The sequence below is a fragment of the Cebidichthys violaceus genome, unplaced genomic scaffold, assembly GCF_023349555.1.
Source record: "Cebidichthys violaceus isolate CVI_PGR_0920_01 unplaced genomic scaffold, fCebVio1.0.p SCAF_4, whole genome shotgun sequence".
Taxonomy (NCBI): Eukaryota; Metazoa; Chordata; class Actinopteri; order Perciformes; family Stichaeidae; genus Cebidichthys; species Cebidichthys violaceus.
Window position 1 is genome coordinate 1,125,446 of NW_027176594.1, and position 22,461 is coordinate 1,147,906.

At 42.7% G+C, this 22,461-nt stretch overlaps 2 protein-coding genes across 2 annotated transcripts in view; one reads left to right on the forward strand and one right to left on the reverse strand.

Moving 5' to 3' along the window:
- Nucleotides 1–13,281, reverse strand: part of strn (striatin, calmodulin binding protein) — a 35,222-nt gene extending 21,941 nt beyond the window's left edge. The window contains exon 1 of the mRNA XM_068726543.1: nucleotides 12,906–13,281. Coding sequence (XP_068582644.1) covers nucleotides 12,906–13,133 — 228 coding nt within the window. The 5' untranslated portion in view covers nucleotides 13,134–13,281. The remainder of the gene's footprint in view (nucleotides 1–12,905) is intronic.
- A 1,651-nt stretch (nucleotides 13,282–14,932) lies between these two features.
- Nucleotides 14,933–17,402, forward strand: map1lc3c (microtubule-associated protein 1 light chain 3 gamma). Its single transcript, XM_068726575.1, has 4 exons — nucleotides 14,933–15,150; nucleotides 15,234–15,289; nucleotides 15,389–15,495; nucleotides 17,087–17,402. Exons 1-4 carry the CDS (start codon nucleotides 15,090–15,092, stop codon nucleotides 17,247–17,249), a joined length of 387 nt encoding a protein of 128 aa, XP_068582676.1. The 5' UTR covers nucleotides 14,933–15,089; the 3' UTR covers nucleotides 17,250–17,402.
- Nucleotides 17,403–22,461: the final 5,059 nt, after the last annotated feature.

The following is a 22,461-nucleotide window of genomic DNA, read 5'->3' on the forward strand; positions in this document are numbered from 1 at the left end:
CTCAGAGGAGCCTTCACTCTAAATGCAGGACTAACTGGGTAACCCACTTGTTAAAAATTCCCATCAGCCTTTTCTTCCTTTTTAGAGCGAGTCGTTGCTCCACATCAGACCACCGGAATGCAAACGGGCCGCTTTGACTCTTTTTGAAGGTTTATTAATAAACAGGAAGCTTCTAATGAAGGAGGATTGAGATGAATGAATCCGCTTCTGAGACGACATGACGGAACTGGTTCCCAGTGGACTTAACATGAGAAGGATGATGTCAAACGGCACGTCTTCATGAACCCTTTCCGTAAGTCCGCAGTTCTGCCCAAAGGGAATTACCCACAATTCATAGCAATGTGACGTCAAACAGGTGTTCAGCCTGTCAAATTACATTTACTCAGAAACGTGAAGGGTTAAAGATGAAACATTAAAACACATTATATTGAGCAGATTTATTCATAAAACATTTCATTTAGTCATTGAAGCTGTTTTGACAAAAAACGAGTAAATAAACTTCTTGTACAGTTCGACTCAGTTATCGAACGCTCAAAATTAAACCCGTTGCATTTATGGCGACTGTATTCCAAGATGGCGACGGCAAAATCTATATATCGTCCAATATACGGATATAACCTCGATCATTTGTATGTTATCGGCTTAACGCACAATCTATGGACATAGACATTGATCATTTTTCAGCTGTTAAATTATGGTCGGATTTATAGACACAACCTGTCATGTTCTGTTCTTGACATATTGTACGATACATGGATATGACCCATTGTGTTTACATGCTTAGTTTGGTTTGTTTACATTTACAAGATGCCAGAATAAAGAGCAGGGATTTCATTTCCATTTTTTTTAACAGAGCCCAAGAATCTGTTTTATAATATTTTGATATATTCAGTATATATATTCCCAAGTCTGAATTTTCTCAACAAGTAGGCTAAAAGTTCACTGCTCTTTGAATGAGTGTACTTGCATTATTATGCTGCTGTATTATCCTAATATCAAAGTCAAAGGATAAGAGCTATTGATGTGTTGATTGACAGCGAGATAGACCAATCGATTCGTCTGCAAGCATAACTTAAAAGCGGGACGCCTGCGCTCCTTCATACTCCTTCATGTCTATTCTTATGGATACCACTCTCCAGAGTTCATTTCGGTATTTTAAATCAATATGCACTCCTGTGCGTTTCTCCCCTGAGGAGCTGCTGCTGCGGAGGGTTTTTTTGCCGCTGCTGCCGAACATCTTCCCATCTGAGAGAAAGTGTAAGAAAGGAGCGACACCTCCGTCCTGCTGGACAGGCAGCGTGGGAGGCTCATCACACACACACACACACACACACACACACACACACACACAGCAGATCAACACTGACTGACGGGGTGGTCTCTCAACCGCGCTAGTGATAGAAAAGCAGAAATGATTTTAGCGGTGTTAGAAGTGTTCCTGCTGACAGCTGGGCTGATGTGCTTTCAGATCTTAAGAGGTTCGGATGAAAGTTCAAAGTCAGTGGTGGAGGAAGTAATCCGATGTTTTACTTCACTAAAAGTGTAGAAGCACTCCGTCACAAGAAAAAGTAAAGCAATTAAACTTTTACTTAAAGTAGAGATGAAATTAAAAAAAATGCACTTTTAACAGTTCTTGTTCACACTTTGGTCATACTGTGCATCTATTTAACAATAAAACATACATTTCTTTGTATTTTTGTACCAAAATCCAGTCATCTCTACTTCCTGTAAAACAAAATGTGTGTGTGATTACGTAAGCTGGTACCAACCAAGTTCAACTTATGCTATCATGACACCCATCAATCAATCAATCAATCAATCAGCTTTTAGAGAAAAGGGAGGGGTGTGTGGACTCAGTCCTCTGTAGCTCTCAAGCTCCCAGAACAATTCTAAGCCCGCCCACTTTTCAACAGTCCAATCAAATGCGAAGGACAAACGCCAGTTCAAACATTCCGTTTCACCGGCGGATACTCGCCGTGCAGCTAAGGACGCTTTGACTTTCGTTTCAGTGAGACTTAAATCAAAAGCACTAATTTGAGTTAAATTCAACCGTTTGTCTTCATCGCCAATGAAAGTAGTGTTCAGCCTCCATCATCCATCCGGTGATCCTCGAATGACTTGGAATTGCTCAGACACACCAGAGTCTCTGCAAGTTGACTTTCATGGAAATGAATGGAATCAAAAAGCTGCCTGGAAAGAATAAAAATCAAAGTAAAGAGCAGCGATGAGTTGCAGTAAATGGGCTGAAACATGTAAAAACACTGGTGAAAGCTTATAAACCTTTGTTTCTTTGTCTGTATATTGAAGGAAAAGGTCAAACTGCGTCTTCCCCCTTCTGCATAATACAGTCATCCGAGACTCTGTAACTCCATTTAACCGCCTTCCGCGACGCTCCGCCTCGACAGAACCGCATCCCACGCCTGACGACTACGCGTGACCCCCTCGCTGACGCCGTATTAATGCTGCAGCAAATGTTTTTGGGACACAAAGAAGAGTCCTGTGGGAGGGGAGGGGGGGGGGGGGGGGGGGATTTCCCGCCGCTTCAATCTGGAGCAGTGAGAGGATTATTCTTCCAGGGAGCCGGAGAGAGGAGGAGATGAAGAGACGGAGAGATGAGAGGGTGAAGGGAGGATAAGCTGCTGAGATGGAGTTGGGGGGGGGAGTATGAAACGAATACTCGTGCTTGAACAGCACTGAAGACTGCAGCGTCCAAAACCACACAGTTGACTCAACACCTCTCTAAAACCACATAACCTTCATTAAGGACCGCTGTTTAACTCGGTGTAGGTGGGAGCTGTGTGTGTGTTTGAGGTCTTCATGACAGTTTGTCCACCAGAGAGCACTGACGAGCTTCATCTGTGCACCGTGAAGGACCCTGCTTCGATCAAATTTAAGGAATCCCTAACACACGTGTCTATTTAGAAGTAAAATGTGTCTTAATCTATTTCCTCATAAGAAATAACGTTTCTCTTTACAATCACCACTTGAGATGATGAAGGCACTGGTAGGTGACAAGGTTGTACAAACGTAAACCACCTTTGCCGTTCTTTATCTCTGTGGTGCAGCAAGGAGCTGCGAGGGAAACATCGGTATCGGCGTCGGGGATAACCGAGTCTGGAGAACGAAAGCAAAGATCCTCAGTACGATCCGCCCTCAGCTCGTTACAGTAACAAGCTCGCATTCCCCACAACCTTCCTTTCTCTTCGCTTCGCAAGAAAAAAAAGGAGTCTTGGCGCATCCGAGCTTCCCACGCCACCGGCACCACCGGCACCACCGGCACCACCGCCACGGCTTTGCTGTCACAATGGAGGTGAAGAGACGGATGGAAGGAGGGGGGGGGGGGGGGGGGGGGGGGGGGGGGGTGTAAACCAGACAGAGGATGATGGGAGGAGGCCTTTTGATATGGTGCCCAGAGGGACAGGGATCAAGCGAGAGGCGGCGGTTGGGAAAGGCTTTGGGATGAACAGGAATAGCGGCGTGACGGAGTCCCCAGCCCACTCACTGCTTCCCCCTCGGGGAGCGACACGAGTGCTCCTCTGAAGCCGACAAGACTTTAATTAGAACAACATAAAGCCTTCAAGAGCAGAGCTGAGGAGGATGAGGAAGGAGGAGGAGGAGGAGGAGGAAGGAGCTGAACAAAGGAAGTCCTCGCCAACCATCAAGTCTGTCTCATCGCAGAACGTCTGCAGAGAGTTCCCCAGGAGCTACGAGGGGAACGCCGCCATGCTGGAGGAGTCCTTTTTCATGAGAAGAAGATAACTACAACAACCGTATATTGTGTTCTGGCTTATGAGCCGAGTTTAGGATACACAAATTCATGTGGTGCCAGGATCATCTATGTAAATCCATTGCAGAGAGATATCGCTCAGCAAAAGTTTGATCTGGAGAGGACTAGCTGTGCAGATACTCAGCAAGCCAACAAGCAGAACCAATGTCTAAACACCAAATTGGTCCAAACCAGTGATGATGAAATGATCAGACCAGGTGGCAGTCTGGTTGTATAGAAGTCTATGAAAATGACTCTACTTCTATGATTTAGGGCGGGGCTTACTGTGATTGACAGGTCGCTACCAGAGCCGTATCTGGCATCATTACATCACTCCTCCGAATTCCAAATATGGTAACTTCCGTTCATCGGCTGCGGAAAAAAACAACAACATGGCGACGGCCGTAATCCAAGATGGCGACGGTGTAATCGCCAAACTCGAGGCTTCATAACGTCAATCCACAAACCAACGGGTGACGTCTCGATCTATGGAAATGTTGTTGTTGTTTTTTTTAAAAGCCCACAAACAAGAGCTTTAGACTTGGACTATAGTCGGACAAAAAAGACTTATAAGACGAATAATTTGTGAATTGACATGGACTCCTCTCAAATAACTTGACGCTTGACTTGTACTTGCCCTCTTAGATTTGATTCAACTAGTCCCGAATAACCCGAGACTTGGTTTTGGACGGGCTCGCTCAGACCTCAGGCTTGACCTCGTCTCAAATAACTTTGGAACGCGGCCTTTTTCTCGAATACCTTGAGACCGTAAGAAAATCAAAACTGTACATACATAAATATTTAAGCTGCGAAGTACACATGAAACCGGTGTGACAATCAAAGCATGCGGGTGAGACGGTACGCAAAGTATGTCGGAAATGCAGAGAACCCCGTGAGAGCGACTCGCTGCCAAATCTGCTGGATTAGGTCTCTTCGGGAGGTTTGAGGAGCATCGTTGAGTCTATCTAACGCTCAAACACGCTGGAGCAGCGTGGATGTCTACTGTTCTGTTCAGTCAGCGCTTGTTCTGAAAACAGGCGACGCGCGAGGCTTCACAATGAGAGTATCGCGCTCGCATTAGCTGCTGAAGAACAGAGTGCGTATTCAAGCACTATTTGGGCTCATCGGGGCGTGTGACATGTGAGTTCTGATACCCGAGGGTTTCGGTCAACTCTTCACGCCACACACGTCCTTTACGTGTCGATTATCTATTCTAAGCCATCGGTGACATTCTGTTTTCTTCGACTATCAGATTCCAACATTGTTTAAATAATAAGAAGAAGAGCAGCTTTAAACTCAGAGGCTCCCAGAGAGGAAGGATCTGGGTTCAACTTCTTCTTCTCCTCGACTGCCACCGTGAACAAAAGACTGTTATTATCCAATATTACCCCCATCATTATCTCTACTGATCAGCACACTCGCTAAGTGGATCTAATTCCAGCACTTCAGAGACTGAAGCAAGCTGGCTGGGATTCCTGCTCACTGGATATAATGGAGTCAGTCACACACACACACACACACACACACACACACACACACACACACACACACACACACACACACCTATCAGACCAGAGGAATTCACTATGCGTGTTTGTGTGTTTAAGTTTCTGCACTCACCCCAGATACCACCTACGCTTGACGTAAACTCTGTGTGTGTGTGTGTGTGTGTGTGTGTGTGTGTGTGTGTGTGTGTGTGTGTGTGTGTGTGTGTGTGTGTGTGTGTGTGATCAACACTTCCTGGTAATTCTCAGCCTCACACTTTCGCCTCCGACTTCGGAGCTGTCAACACTGGGAGGGTCAAAGATCACCAAAGCCAAAAAGATGAAGATCAACACTTGTTGTTCGACTGGGTTTTTTCCCGGCTCAGCGTTTCCTCACAGAGAGAAACGTGACGTGAAGTTACCGACGTTAACGTCCGACAGAACAGGTCCCGGTTTAAGGAGTGGAGACAGTGGTAATAACTAGCGGTGATTTGATGAAGTGAAGCCCTCGGGTCAAAACCACACTTCCTCTCTCTGGCCTGCGGTGGATCAGCAGTGGGTTTGATCCGTTCAGATGAGGTCAAACTGGAATCAGGTCATCAGAGCTTCGCAGCGGTCTGGAGAGTCTGCTCAACGACGCGCCTTGAAATATATATCCGGCTAACTCGCTCCGAACGGCAAGTCGGCTCCACGAGCTTCCAGACGAACCCGCCGGCAGCGCAGTCAGGAAGTGATTCACAGTGACAGAGACACTTTACAGGAAGCGTCTAAAACACTATGAGACCTAAATAAAGCAACCGAGAAGGGTCAAATATGGGGATGTTTGTAGAAAAGTGAAAAGGCAAGAAATACAGAAGTCTTTTGAAAAAATATTGGATATGGCAAAGATTTTATCATCCTGTTTTAAGTAAAAAATAAATAGTTGAAAGTCATTTTCGGACTTTTCTACGAAATTTCAAGGGCTACGTTTGAAGTCGGTACACCGAAAATTCAAAGAAACTCTGGCAAAAACCAAAAAAAAAGGTCTTCTGTGAGGAAGGAAATGCATTAGTTAGGCCTCCCAAAATCACACAATCAACACAAAAATGATTATTTTCATGAGCAGGTTTGTTGTTTTTTGGTTGTACATTGTGATGTAGTGTCGTATGGAAACCCCAGGAAGAGCAGCTTCTACTTTGGTAGCGACTAAAGGGGCTTCATGGTAAATACATGAGTTCCCTGACTACCTTCAATCCTGTCATCTTCACCCTCTAACCCTCAGCACCGAGCCCGGCCTGTAGTTTGACTCTCACTGCTCCGTGAGCAGCAGCGCCGGCACTGCGTTCACTCCCAGTTCACGTCGGGCTGAGGGGAATGGCGAATCTTGGCTGCAGGCCCGGTAAAACAAAGCCTGGTTCCAGCAGCGCTGGGGCGTGGCAAGGGGTGGCATTCCCCTCTACAGAGGACGCCCCAGTCTGAAAAAAAAACAAGCAGGTGTGCATGCCGTTCCTTATACGGCGGCTCGAGGAGGAACGAGGTCGCCCGGCTGGGTTTCAGAGAGCCGGGCGTTGTTGCACAAAGAGAAGGAGGCTGTCTTGTTGTCAGGCTCGTCGGGGCTGAAGGCAGAGAGGATCGTCAGGTTCAGCGGTTACATAAGACACTTTCCCTTCCTCCTCATGCGTGTAACTACAAAAGCTGCATTATTTAGATACAGAGCGCTGCAGCGGTGCAGCGAGGAGTGACGCTCGGGGCCGCGAGGTTTCTCTGCGCCGCTGGAAGAAGACTGAGGGTTCGGTACCATTTTCAACACAGGTTGTGAATCCAGAATTGAGTCTGCTCACCGAATCAACTGAACCCAGTACAGAGGAGTCAGCGCCTCTGAAGCAGGGTTGGTTGAATTAGCTCAACACAATGTTTTGGAGTCAAAAGTCAATGACTCCAAAATGTCGAAATGCAACAAATATTCAGGTTTTTTTGCCCTTACTCCGAAAAAAAACGACATTATTCTTAATAAGCTGTTTACATATTAGGACTAATAGTGGAATATTAGCGTGCATGTAAACAACTCCTTTAATCCTTTAACAGCCTGAAACACAAAGAGCTCAAACAAGGTAGTGAGAGGTTGGTGAGGAGATACTTTGGCTTCAGTCCCACAATTGGACAAAGTGAAGGCTTCTGTTAACCACAGGGCTCAAAATAAACTGCTTTCCTCAGCGTTCCGTTACCGTCTTTAAACTGTCCCAAACTTAATAGCCAATGACCCAAATTGAAGTTCTTTTCTTTTTTCATTCCAACATAATAAATAGCTCTATGATAAACCATTCATGAGAAACTTGCATCACTCTGGACCGCCATGGAAGTTCTCAGGCGGCAACCTCCGGTTCTGCCGAGTGAAGCTGATGTGTAAGTGTCTCAAACCTGCATTCTCTCTAGTGTCCATCAGGGGGCGACTCCTCTGGTTGTATAGAAGTCTAGTCTAAAATGACTCTACTTCTCTCTTGATTTATTCCCTCAGTAAACATTGTAAACATGAGTTTATGGTCTCAATCTCTAGTTTCAAGTCTTCTTCAATACAGCATGATGTTCATTTAGTAAATGATGATCCATTCAGAGTCAAACAGAACAAATAGAGGCGTATACGGTGTCTCTACGTCACTCCTCCGCATTCCAAATATGGTAACTTTCGATGGCGTCGGCCGTAATCCAAGATGGCCGAACTCGAGGCTTCAAAACGTCAGTCTACAAACCAACGGGTGGCGTCACGATGACCACGTCCTCTTCTTGTGTTCAGTCTATGGAAGGTCTGCTAGTTGTTTACTTGCTCTTATATCTGAATAAATAACTTGGAATCATTAGTCACTGGTTGATTTACTGTTTCTTTTTGTATTTCTAACTCCTTGATCAATACATTGATAGAAGATGTGAATGGGATGAAGTAGATGGATGGGACTGGGGCCAGTGGGAGGAAGATACAACCAGCAACACTTCTTCATGATTCCATATTGAACATAAAAGGGTTTACTGAGACACAAATCAAGTCTCAATACGCGATGACTTCCTCCTTCCTGTTTGCAGAAGAAACAATACAAGCAGAGCTGAAGCTCGAGCTGAAATCAGGTGCAGCTTGGACCGCGTTATGACGCGTTGTACCTCCTGTGTATAAAACACGTGTGTGGCTGCGGGGGGGGGGGGGGGGGGGGGGGGGGGGGGGGCGTGAACCTCATGTCAAACTGTCTGCACACACACCCAGAAATCCTCTGCACACAAACAAAGAGCACCAGAGGCCCGAGCACGTCTGTCTTTCTGCGTGGGGAAATATCATTTAATTAGCGATGGAAACGGGCCGAAGAAACAAGGCAGCGGAAAAGATACGAGCGGGAGGATTACTCATCGCTCCAGCAGTGGTGGTGCACACACACACACCCCCCCCCCCCCCCACAATAACACTTCCACTCTGATGGTGCGGTGCAGTGTGCACACTCAGGGAGCAATAGGGATGCACAATCAATCGAAAATGAATCGCGATCTTTGATCAAAATAACCGGGATTGTATTTTTGGACATAATCGCGCGGTCCTGTAGGCAGCAGAGGGGAAATACTCCAGTGGTGGAAAGTAACCAAGTACATTTACTCACGTATTATACAACTTTCAGGTATTTGTACTTTACTTTGAGTATTTCCATTTTATGCTACTCTATATAAATACTGGAACCACTACATTTACTTCCCAACATCAGTTACAAGTTACTTTGCAGAATAAATATATATAAATGCAAAATATAAATGATCTCTAATAGAATAAGTTAGTATAAAAAGTAGTTGAAATTGGCCAATGCCATGTAATAATAGAAAATATATGAAATGGGCCATTCTGAACAATACTTACTTTTGTTCAATTAGGATTTTGAATGCAGGACTTTTACTTGTAACAGAGTATTTTCACTCTGTGGTAAAACTACTTTTACACGAGTTACAGATTTGAGAACGCCTCGAACACGTCCTGCAGAACAGAAATGTCGGTAATTCATTGAAAACTTTGTTCTGTAACATGGAACCTCTTTTGTGGAGAGACTTTTTGACTTCGCCGGGTGAGACGCCATGACGCTCCATCACTGCATCCTTCCTCTGGTTGGTGCGTCTGTGTGTCGGCCGTCCTCGTCCTCTCGGGTGTATTTATAGCGGAGGCCGGAGAGGAAGGAAGCCGAGCGTCCAAACATCCTGCGCGTAACTCGCTCTCAAAGCTCACGCATGACTTCACCTCAGTGTCGCGTCCCAGCAGCCCCCCCCACCCCCCACCCCCCAGGGCCAAAAACTGCTTTTTATTTTGGAGTGTAATCGACCGGTGGTGATGTAAATAAAAAAGGTGGCTGTTTGGAGATTTACCCAGAGTTCCTCTGTGCTCTGGGAGACGCAAGACAACAAGTTTACTTACAGGTTTGAGTTCTTTCTAGAAATAATATAGGATTTGTTTGGACAAGAAAAACTTGAGCATATTAAATTAATATTCCAATATGAATAGGATTCAGACGGCAATTTATTTCACAATATGCCCAACGTAAGTCAAATTATATGAAATGATTACTCTGTTCTACTGTAAAAAAATAGCTTGTAATAATCAAACAACAATAACTCAATATGATATATTAAATATATAGATATACTACATTATACTTCTATATCAATACAGATAAGTACTTAATCATATTATATATTTTCAGTTGGTATCATATCATTTCACTTATATTGTACTTTGCTGACATTGCAGTACTTCATAGTTTCTATTTTTATTGTATTCTTATTTTTATATTCTTAAATTAATGATTTATTTTTTTCTTTTCACGCATTTCTGTCTTTGTGCAACACCTGAATTTCCCGACTGAGGATTAATAAAGGTTCATCTTATCACAGTGATTTTGGTTTTATATTATTATATTGGCCTATAGTACATTTCTAGGGCTTTTTTTAAATATACTTCAAAATGTACATATCTAACTAATGAGATGGTTGGTTCCTAAGCAAAAATGTTGTCGTTAGGTTTTGCATTTAATCATGCTAATATTCTACTTTTTTTCAATATCAAAATCAGCTTTAAAAAGTCAGGATTGGTTGAAATGATGTCAACTATCCTGATATCAATGATAGGATCAACAGGTGATAAATGTTAAAGGTCTCACACTGTCTGATCAAGTCGTGATGATTAAACCACAGAGAGTCTCCTCAGCTAACTTCCTTCACACTCGACCTTTTCTGCGTTTTTCTTTTTTGGATAATAAACTCGGAGTAATCTGTCCCAGCTTCCCCGGTTTCCTCTTCCTCTTCCTCTTCGCCCCCTGCAGAGGATGACCTCAGAGGAAGCGGCGCTCTCTCTCGGTCTCCGCTTCAGACACTTGATGACGACACGCAGTCCGTCTGCAGCAGCACAGTCGGGCAACAGAACAAATGGATTTAAAGCTGAAATTGGGGTTTTTTTTCACAGCTCCATCGCAGCTCTGATCGTCTCCCGGCTCAATGGGAAGGAAAATTAAAAATCAAACGGTGCTGCAGAGTGGAGGTTCTGTCACAAGTCTCTGCTCTGTGGAGCAAAACTCCATTTTCCTTTTTAGCACAAAAGCCCTCAAACAGCCAGGAGACACAGAGGACGCTGTGATTGGCCGGGGAGGTCGTAGTAACGGTGCACAAACGCCACATAGAGCCACCTCTCAATGGCTCATCATCGCAGGAAGTGACTCCCCTCACGGATGTTATCGCACCGCAGGTCGGCTGATGACTCTTACTTATGTAATAGAACAGAAGGAGCGCTCGTTACGGAAAAGAGCACCGAGCTTGAACACACAACTGAGCAACAGTTCGGTCTTCAGTGCAGAAAAGACAAACACTCCTACTCACTTTGTGATAACCTGCAGGCTCTGTGTCAACGCCGGACGGGTCCAGTGGAGTCTGAGCAAAGTCAGTTTTGAGGAATGTCAGATTTTGCAGAAAATGTCTGGTGAGTCACTGCACTTAAATACGAGTGAAACCAGGCGGCAACCTGCGGTTCTGCCGAGTGAAGCCAACGCCAAAGTGTCTCAAAACCTGCATTCTCTCTAGTGTCCATCAGGGGGCGACTCCTCTGGTTGTATAGAAGTCTAGTCTAAAATGACTCTACTTCTCTCTTGATTTATTCCCTCAGTAAACATTGTAAACATGAGTTTATGGTCTCAATCTCTAGTTTACAGTCTTCTTCAATACAGCATGATGTTCATTTAGTACATTATGCTCCATTTAGAGTCAAACATACCATAAAGGGCGGGGCTCACTGTGATTGACAGGTTGCTGCCGCTACCAGAGCCATATCTGGCATCATTACATCACTCCTCCGCATTCCAAATATGGTAACTTCCGTTCATCGGAACTATCAGATCACAGAATAAGTAAAGTAACGTCCCCATGACAGATTTGGATTGAACCTCAAAAAACGTTGCTGTTTTTAGACTTCTTTGATTTTGCTAAACTCCTGTAGAGCAGCTTGTGTTTGAATTAAAAGCTGCTGGTTTGACACATTTGGCTTGTGTGTATAATGACACACACACACAAAAAAATATTTGTAGAAATCAGTGCCCAAACTACTGCTGACACCACAAGGGTGTCAAACACTTCCTGGTCCCAGTTTGTTTGTTTTATGCCAGTGCACGATTTAACTCTAGTAGTGGCGTCTTAGCACGCACGCTCTTGTTGTCCAGCGAAGGATCATGCAGATATTTACATAATGTGTCTGCACACATGTTGAATATCATCAATATCACATAATCCTGTAAAAACAAAAACAAAAATCACAACCCTCTTTCCAGGAATTATTCAGATTTTGTATAAACATTTCCCTCTTGGATTCTTCAGCTACAGACGGGTATCCTTGATTAAAATAGTATATAATAAATTATAAATATCCTCCAGGCCTGAACCAGAATACTTCTGGACCTCATACACAATCTCTATGGCTGGCTCCCCAAATAAACTTGGTTCGTGACTCAACCTCATCACGCACTGCGTGGAAACAGCGTCTGACCAGCTGCAGACACAGGTTGTTGTTTCCTCTGCGCTGCACAGGTAATCGAGCATTTAAGCACATAAAAACAACGCAGATCAGCTCAGATGTATCAATTATAAATACACAAGAGAAACTCACACTCGACACCGACGGGGGAGTCTGAAATCTCAGCGCAGATACGATCCTCAGCGAAGACAACATTGACGGGAACATCCATTTAAATTAAAAAACAATGTACGGGTTTGTATGGGTTCTGTGCTTTAATTCGGCATCACAATGCTGTGTGAAGCAGCCCGTATATCAACAAAACTTTACATGTCAGAAGGAATGTGCGTCACTGCTTGTGCAGACCAACGCACACTGCTAATGGACGAGGCAAGTAGCGAGACATCCATAAAAGTATAAATATTATAAATAAAATGAGTTGTTTACTGGATAAAACTAATGCCGAATCAAAGAGTGGATATTTTCCACTCAAACTAAGTTGTGTTTGATACTTTACCTTGGAATTGTATTCGCCGATTTGCGATGAAACAATAAATTCCCTAATTTGTCAATGCGGTTTGGCGCAATTTTCTGATCGCTGGTGGGAACCACGCTTAGCCTATAGCACACAAAACAATGGATACCTGAGAGGCGGAGGTTGCTTTACCTGCAGCTCGGCCCGCTCGACCTCCCAATGCGACCGGTCCACCTCGTAGCGGGCCCACTCGTGCTGGAGAAAGTGCAAAATCCCCGGGATGTTGTACTGAGCCCTGGCCGCCTCTGCGCCCTCGACGTCGCCAGTAGTCTGCGGAGCTTTAATATTCCCACCGCCTGGCAAGCCCGAGTTGTTGTTGTTGTTATTGAAGAAGACACCGGGGCCCGCCTGCTCGTCCATGGCCGGACCGACCGGGGCAAGTGCGGTTCTTCTGGTTCGGTCCCGGAACACTCAACCGCTTCGGTTTAATATCCTCCTGAAGGAAACCTGATCCATCAACAGTCCTCTACTGTTGGCCACCACAACTCCTGTCTGAACCAGCTGTCAGATGATGAGAGGACCGTGAAGCTACCGGAATCAACGCACACATCACACTTCCGGTTTGGAATTTCAACATACAACCAATGTTAATGTACAATGTGCAACAAAGTACTGTAAATAATACAGTAGCCTACATGTGAATAATATATACAAGCACGTGACACTGTAGAAAGAATAATCATGTGTGCCATGTCTAATGTATTATAAAACGCCACACACACACACACACACACACACACACACACACAAATTGACTGCCAAATTCCAAAAATAGACAAAAAACAAATCTCACAGCAAACTTGAAATTAAGCAGGTCTAGAACTGTTTTAATAGTTTATTAATTGTATTGCGATTTTACAATGAATCATTGTCAAAATGCTTAGCGATTAATACTTCAGCCAATTTTATTAATCATATGAAATTAATTCAGTATTAAATATGTCTATTTTATTTTATGTCAAACATTTACATGCACACATTTGTCGACCGTGTTGGCAAACTTTTATTTTGAAGGCAAAATCATTTAATTTCCGGTATTACTGTGGCTAACTGGAAATCACTTGACACACCTGAGCGGTGACATCAACTCCGCTTAGTCCCTCCCACTATCGTACATAGTCTCACCTGATTGGCTGATCGGGTGAATGGCGAGAAAATTATCCAATTGGAGAAAAGAACGAGGTGCGCCTCCAAACTAGCCTTACTACGTTTTTGTGTGAAACAAATTCATATTTAATTTTTTGATTTTTCTTTTTTTAGCATTTATTTATTTATTTGCTTAGTTAGATCTTCAGAGTTTACATGAATACAAAATAAATGCAGTTATCTGGTGTTGAGCTGTAGCAGAGTCATGACCTGTTTGGAGATCAAGGAAAACACACATTTCATGGTTTTTATTTATTTTTTATTTACATATTTTTTGTCAAAAGGTGAAACAACATATGATGGTTTATAGTGGGACTTGCCACCCTGCTGACCCTTTAACTTCAATAGAACTTAAAGGGTGACCCTTGCTTCTTTTATTTTATTTTTATTAAATAAAAAACATTTTTAAAGATATTTTTTATACCCATGCTTCATTTGTTTACTTTTTTTGTATTTACTTTTTTATCTTAAATAGCGTTTTTTTAGAGCTTTTTTTTCCCTTCCTTCTTTTATTTAATTTGTTTTGTATAATTTTTTCAAAGACATTTATATTCACTTCCTTCTTTTAATGGTTCCTTGTCAGCTACAATAAGAAACTTTGCAAACAGGAAATCCAAAGAGGCCCATTTATAATGTTTATTGTGTCATGTTTGGAACAAGGGGCTCTATATTTAGGCCTACATGCTTTTACTTGTAGGCTATATGTAAACATCTTCAATGCAGCGTCTTTTTCACAGCGTGGTAATAATACTTTTGAATAGGCCACGTCTTCCACTATGGCGTACGGGGCAGTGGTGAGTGGTGCTCAGCCCGGCGGCCCCGCGGTCCATATCCACCCTCTGTGTGTGTGTGTGTGTGTGTGTGTGTGTGTGTGTGTGTGTGTGTGTGTGTGTGTGTGTGTGTGTGTGTGCGTGCGTGCGTGCGTGCGTGCGTGTGTGCGTCTCTAAACTCGGTTAAACCTCGCGGACGATTCCTCCTGCGGCCATGCGCTAATCAGCTGATGCGCCACAGCCGCCTCTCCTCCCTATTTAACTCCTGCTCAGTTCACGCCACCAGTTCAACCAGCTCTGTCGCTCTCTGCTGCCGCGTCGTCCGTCACGCGCGCACACACGCGCACTCACACACACACACACACACACACACACACACAAGGGTTCGAACACGCAGAGCATGCCTCCGTTTGACAAAACCCAGGTGCAGAACAAACCGTTCAAACAGAGGAAGAGCTTCGGTAAATGCCTCAAACACGAGATCAATGTGATTGGAAACTTAAAAAACTAATCTGATGTGTTCTTTATTGTTTTTCCTCTCCAGCTATAAGGAAACAAGAAGTGGCGGGGATCAGGTCGAAGTTCCCCAACAAAATCCCGGTAAGTTTACGGTGAAACTCTGATAATGAACCGGTAAGTCCTTTTTTATTTTTTGTTTAACGTGTCCTCTCCAGCTTCACTAACGGATGATGCTCGCAGGTTATCATTGAACGGTACGAGAGGGAGAAGTATCTTCCTCCGCTGGACAAGACTAAGTTTCTGGTGCCCCATGAACTCACCATGACTCAGTTTGTCACCATCATCAGGTAAAGTTCACCTCTCTTCTGTTTACATGTCTAAATGTTTATTATAAGAGATCACTTATGTCACATTTTACATTGTTTGAGACATTTGTTAAAGACTCTTTGTTAAAGAGCTGCGGTAGAGGACCTGGTGACATTAAGTTCATATGTTTCAGTGGAGCGGTGGAACAAAGGGCTGCTAGTGATTATCTTTATTATCGATTAACGTGGTGATCCTTTGATTCCTCTAAAAGTCAAGAAGTGGTGGAAAAAAATGCTTAAATTCTTTGTTCAACCAAACTCTAAAGATATTTAGTTTATTATCTTAACACCAAAAAAAAAGCAGAAGTCCGCACAATTTAGGAGCTGTACTATGACTATTTTTAATGGCTAATAATTAATCCATTAAGTTTGGCCAATTTTATTGTCAGCTCCAGAATATATTGTCTGTAAAATGTATTTTCTATCTTTAAAGCTACTTTAGGGGCTAAAGTCTTAAACAATGATTCTTTTTAAAGAAGTTTTTCTTAATGTAACTTTTTTTTTTTTTTTTTTTTTTTTTTTGCGGTTACAAAAAAATCAAGGCTGCTAATTCAAAAGTTTTACTACGTGACAAAATGGACTAAAAGATGTGTTGGGGAGTTCTGCAGGAACTGTTCTATTCTCTGACATAAAAACGTCATCGAATCAAAGTAATTATGAAAGTCTTCAGTTCCTGAGAAGCTTCTTGTTGGTCATGATTACACAGCAGAAACTCAACAGGAGTTCCTTTCCTCTGCTTCAGTGAGAAGAAGTGTCTACTGACACCAGTCAGATGGCTGTTCCAGAATCAGTTGTAGCTCATGGTTCAATTATAGCAATGAGTAACACGGCTGAACTGTAGTGGTTGCAGTGCTTAAGTAACAGATGTGTTTTCATTGAGCGTCACACGAGACCCAAGTGTTTTGCTTCAGAGTTAGTTCATTATTCTGCTGAAGGAGGGAAGTTTCTCTGACTTTAAGATCTCAGTTTAACCTGCAGGCTGTGACCTCACAGCTGCTTCAGAACATTGAGTCCAGCAGTTAAACTCTTAATACTCTAGAGCTTTTAATAATCTACTGTCTTTAGTTTAGTCGTCTTGTTTACTTTGTTCTTTAGTCAAATAGTTCCTCATTTAGATTGTAAATCATTTCTGCTGCTTGTGTTTTAAACATTTAAGAACTTTGGATTCGTTGTGTGAGTGCAGAATAATGATTTAATGTTCGACTTGGATCATTGATGTTAGTCTCGGCTCACTTTGTCGCAGGATATTTTTCCAGCACTAGTTTGTTTTTGGAGTTTTTAAAGTCGTAGAGCAGTGCCTCATGTCTTTGTGCAATGCATTGTGGGACAATGCTGGCCCGCTTTTTGTGGCCTGCATGCCAACATTCCTGTGTAGGTGTTTGTCACTTCTCCGATGTGAACCCAACAAATGCTCAGAATTAAGAATGGAGAATAAACAATAGTGGAGCCACATTTTAGTGCTGAGCCAGCGTTTCCCACGTGAGAGCTGCCGGTATGCGACGCCGCTAACCGTCCGTCTGCAGGACGTCCCCCCCCCCCCCTTCATGTCCTCTCTTTGTCTCCCGTCCCTCAGGAACAGGATGGCTCTGCTGCCGTCTCAGGCCTTCTACCTGCTCATCAACAACAGCGGTCTGGCCAGCATGTCTCTCACCATGGCTCAGGTGTACAAAGACCACCAGGACGAGGACGGCTTCCTCTACATGACCTACGCCTCGCAGGAGATGTTCGGACGCTGACGCCGCTTTTAGGTTTTATGGAGTATTAAAAGGCCTCCGTATCTGCTGTAAATAGAAAAACATTGTGTATATATTGTAATATTTGTTGACCATGTTGATTGCGAAAGATGGATTTTAAAGTATGTGGATCCAATAAATCTTATGAATAGTGAATTGGTGCAGTCAGGCTTTCTTTCTTTTAAAGGTCAAGGCCTCAACTTCCACAGTTGATTACTTTCATCAAGGCATTCCAGTTTCTGGAATTCAGTTTATCTATGAAAATAGTGCGTTTCATCAAATATGAGCCCATTTGCAGACATTCCCAGAACTCAAAACTCAACGTTGAATAAAGCCTGCTTCAAAATTCTTCTTTCATGTTGACATTAAAGTCAAAGGTTTCTAAAGCGGCAGTTTGAAGATCTTCTATCTCTCCATAAAACCTTCAACAGCCATGAAGAGAATCTATTTTCAGTATGTTTTTATGAACACAATGTATAAATGAAATATGAACAAACTCTAACGACCTACAGAATATAGATGGGAATGAATGAAGCAGAGATTTCTGTCTGTCTAAAGAAAAACAAATTCAGAGAACTACCTTTTTGAAAATGTAATACATTTTAAAAATGCAATAGTGTAAAAGAATAATTAGAGGTTACTGTGAAACTTTAGTTTACTTTAAGACAATTTTTTTTGTATTACAAGTTTTCTAAAATGTTTTTTATGTACAGATGAGGTGGCATCTGTAACATTTGGTGAATTCAGGAGAAATCTACAGGTGCAGACTAGTAAAATAAACACCTAAATGTGTTTTGAATGTTTTTCCATCAGTCTGAAAGATATGGAAGCAAAAATGAAAAATGTACCGGTGCATGAAACGTTTTTTGCCTGAAGTGTCTTTAATGAAGCTGTTTTAGGAGTTGGTGTTTTCAGCAAACCTAGTTTTAGTTTGGCAAGTTTTCTTATATTTTTTTATAATGTATCTTTTGTGTTAACAGCTGTATTGAAAAGACAACCATCAAAAAAAAGATTAAATAATTCAAACCAGACAAGAAGCATCTCTCATCCATAAAAGCCACACAAAGAACTCGTGACCTTAATTGTTAAATCTGTAGTGTGAGTTCACACAATGGTTAGTTTAGTTGTAATGGAGGAAGTATTGCAGTGCATTGTGGGACAATGAGTGAAGTGGTGATACTGTGCACAAGAGGGACGTTTCCCCTCAAGACTTTCTGCCAGAAAGAAAGCATCACTTTAAAGTTTACACAGAGTGGTCACAATGAATGTGACTGGAGTTTTGGATGACGGCTGATTAAACAGGAACGTAATGAACTCCATCTTCCCCATGAAGTGGTTCTTTCGTTGTGTCTCAGCACTAGATGGCAGCAGTGATCTACTGACTCCTTCAGCCGATCCCTCATTCAGATCTCTGAGATGAAATGAACAAACTATTATGGTCTGTTGGAGAACATGACTGATAACAAGGTTCATCTGAGCTTCACCAGCTCTCACTCAGAGGAGAAGATGATGATAAACATCAAACCTCTACAGTATCTACATTCTCTTACTGACCGACTCACATTTTGTAACTTCATTTTGGCTGAACATGCTTCAGGGAAAGATAGTTTTCTGGTGAACACAAAAAAATGTTTCTAATTATAAAACCAGACATTCAAAAAATGCAACAACAGATCTTTTTATTTGCTTTTGAAGTGAATCCGATCACACGACGTCCAGGCGGAGGCGCTCTCTTCCTCTTCCTCGCCCTCTTCATCTGTTCGTGCAGCGATTAAGTCGTTACTTCCTTCTTTACTAGATTTCATTACAGACGTCATTAGAGGAGTTGACGAGAGTGGTTTTTTTTTTCTCTTCTTCTTCTGCATCTCACTTGTTAGTTTATGGTCCATTAATTGTAATTGAATTAACAAAACTGATTACGTCCACCGAATCTCCACCAGCTGCTTAACCGAGGAGGAAACACAGACTCATCAGTCTGCCATCACACAGTCTATAGAGAGCAAGTCAGACCGAATCCTCTTCAATTATGTCTAATCGCTTCAGATTTCAACTAATTTGAACTAATGACGTTCCCATGAGCCTCAGCTAAGATGGTAAACCGGATGGACATCATACCTTTACATTGTATTATAGGTAAACATCAGCGTGCACGGCAAGCGTGACAGTCAGTTAAATACGTTATCAATAAGGTTTCATCAGCCAAACTGTCCTAACTGTCTTATCAATAGGAGGACATTGAATTCCCTTCACGCCACTGATCTACACACTGTGAAGGTTTGAGATTTCAATTATTTGGTGTACTTTTACCTCCAAGTATCGGTCAAACCTCAAAGTTGCAATCTCTATGATCCCCATTTTGTTCTCCTTGGCGGCACCTATGGCGATAAGCGGTAACTGCAGGTGTATTTTTGGATCTCTCTTCTCCACAGACGCACTGCAAATGGAAGGGATCACTGAGCCACGGACACAATCACCATTGTGTTGCCTCATGCGGCGATAGATAGTGAGTTAACCAGGCGATAACCTGCGGCTCTGCTGAGAGAAGCCAATGCAGAAGTGTCTTAAAGCTGCATTCTCTCTAGTGTCCACCAGGGGGCGACTCCTCTGGTTGTATAGAAGTCTAGTCTAAAATGACTCTACTTCTCTCTTGATTTATTCCCTCAGTAAACATTGTAAACATGAGTTTATGTCTCATCAATCTCTAGTTTCAAGTCTTCTTCAATACAGCATGATGTTCATTTAGTACATTATGCTCCATTTAGAGGCAAACAGACCATAAAGAGGAGTATTCTTTAGGGCGGGGCTTACTGTGATTGACAGGTTGCTGCCGCTACCAGAGAGCCGTATCTGGCATCATTACATCTCTGTCTGTGTGCATCTCGAGGCTTCATAACGGCAGTCCACAAACCAACGGGTGACGCCACGATGACCAAGTCCACTTCTTATATACAGTCTGTGGACTTGACAGACATTTCATTAAAAGTCTAGTGTGTAGGATTTTGCAGGGATCTCGCGGTGAGGTATACAACGATTCTTATTTTCCGGTGATTAAACACACTTATTGATTCCATTTCTTTCAACGGATCCCTCTAAATGTTACACACTGAAAAAAGTCGCTAAATTTAGCGAGAAATTCGCCAAGTCGGCAACACCGACAGCCCGCCCCTTCAGGCCTCCCTCTGAAGCCACTCCCCCAAAATGAACAGAAACATAAACAACCAACATCCTCATTCATCGGGTCGTATAATATCTTCGCAAAAGTTACTCCTTCTCGTCAGCAACACATGTCAATGTATGCATCCGGCCTTTTCAAAATAAACTTCCGTCTTCACAGAAACTAATCAGTTAGCTTTAGGCAACGTCACTACTTAGTTAGGTTTAGGAGAAAAAATCTTAGTTCGGGTTAAAATAACCACAGAAGTGCTACTTTAAGCTCTTGTTCTGCAGCCCTGAACACAAACTATTCATTTATTTTGGAGGGACGATGACATCTTTTCTTGTTCCCGTCGCGGTTGAATACATTTAATGTGAAGCTGCTTTGCATGTCACTTGTGTGGCGCTTTTACAGTTGTCCATGTCCAACGTAGACAGAAGACAGAACCTTGAAATCAGCTTTTAACTCGGCAGCAGTGAAGCTCCATTACTTTTCTTTTTGTGATCTAAACTCCTTTCTGTGCAGATCTCCCGCTTTATGCGTTCCTTGGAAAGACACCAAAGCACAATAAAAAGCTAATTGCTTTTTAGTGGTCTTGTGTTATTGTATCGGGTTGAATGAAGGAGAAGCGCACGCAGTAGAGCGGATGAACTGACCGATCCGCGTCACGGGGTCGGTGCAAGTAAAAGCGCTGTTTTGTTTTCGGAGAGAAACTCGGAGGTTCTGCTTAATGTCCCGCAGCAATCAGCCGGTGACCGCGGGCCTCTGCAAAAGCCAATCGCTGCAGTTAATGAAGCCTGTTGTTGTGCAGCTGTAATGGTCCCAACTTCACACAGACTCATTACGCCTGTCTGAATCCACTCTCGTTTGGGAAATGGGTTTTTTGTCTTACTCATCAATTAACGGCGCTGGAGTTTAGAAGGGAGGCGATCGGGGGGAGTGTAAACTTGTACATTAGAGACTTTTTTTCTTTTACTTGAGTTTCCCCAAAGTCAGTGAAGAGCATCGATCTATTTACCTTGTAGCTGGTAACATCATCCATTTAGTCCAAAGTCACATGGTAATACTGAAGCGTCCAATTAAAACAATGAAATAGTCAAAAGATGGAAAGAATATTATCATAAATGAGTGTCATCTCACAACGTCAGTGGTGGAAATGAACTGAATACATTTACTCAAGTACTACTAACGTACAATTTACTACTACCACTATTTCTATTTGATACTACTTACTACTGTGACTTTACTACATCCCAGATGTACACATTTTACAGTGCATCAACAGAGGAAAAGTCTCCAACGCATTCATTGACATCAGAGTCACGTCGTCATGAAGACGCTAACACAAAGTGTGTGAGGAGCATCTTAATACTGCAGCTGTGGACACACACACACACACACACACACACACACACACACACACACACACACATTTTATTTCAGATTCTTATTGTCTTATTTAAGTTTAGTTTTAAGTGTCCTAAAGGATCATCGTTTTCTGTACAAGTTTAATTTTATTTTTGTAGTTTATATATATATATAGTTTGAATATACTGCAAAATACATCCACAATATAACACAACAGCATCACACTTGTGACACTGAACGTGTTTTCTACAAATTATTTTTCTACAACACAAAGGTAAAGAGGAAAATGTTGTTAAATGTTATTATAAGGAATGATATTTATATCAGAATTCATCTTGTGTAGAAATGTCGTATGCATGTATAGGAAAATAGCCATATTCTAATATATACCACTGCTGCCACTGTGGTATATATTTGGGTATATATCATAATTAAAAATGTTGTTTTTTTCCCATCAGACTGCTTTTCTGCTGATGCTCCATCCGTCGCAGTAGAGTCACAGTAGAGTCGCAGTAGAGTCACAGTAGAGTCACAGTAGAGTCGCAGTAGAGTCACAGCAGAGTCACAGTAGAGTCACAGCAGAGTCACAGTAGAGTCATAGTAGAGGCAGCAGACATGAGGGTTACAGCAGCAGAGCCTGCAGAGGTCTGTTCAGCTCCAGGGAGGAACGGTGACTCCGTCCTTATTGATATT

Excerpts from the sequence above, each read along its gene's own strand:
- map1lc3c (XM_068726575.1), top strand. The coding sequence starts at position 15,090 with ATGCCTCCGTTTGACAAAACCCAGGTGCAGAACAAACCGTTCAAACAG. Across the intron at positions 15,151-15,233 it reads CAAACAGAGGAAGAGCTTCG|CTATAAGGAAACAAGAAGTG; the intron begins GTAAATGCCTCA and ends TTTCCTCTCCAG. Across the intron at positions 15,496-17,086 it reads CAGTTTGTCACCATCATCAG|GAACAGGATGGCTCTGCTGC; the intron begins GTAAAGTTCACC and ends CCCGTCCCTCAG.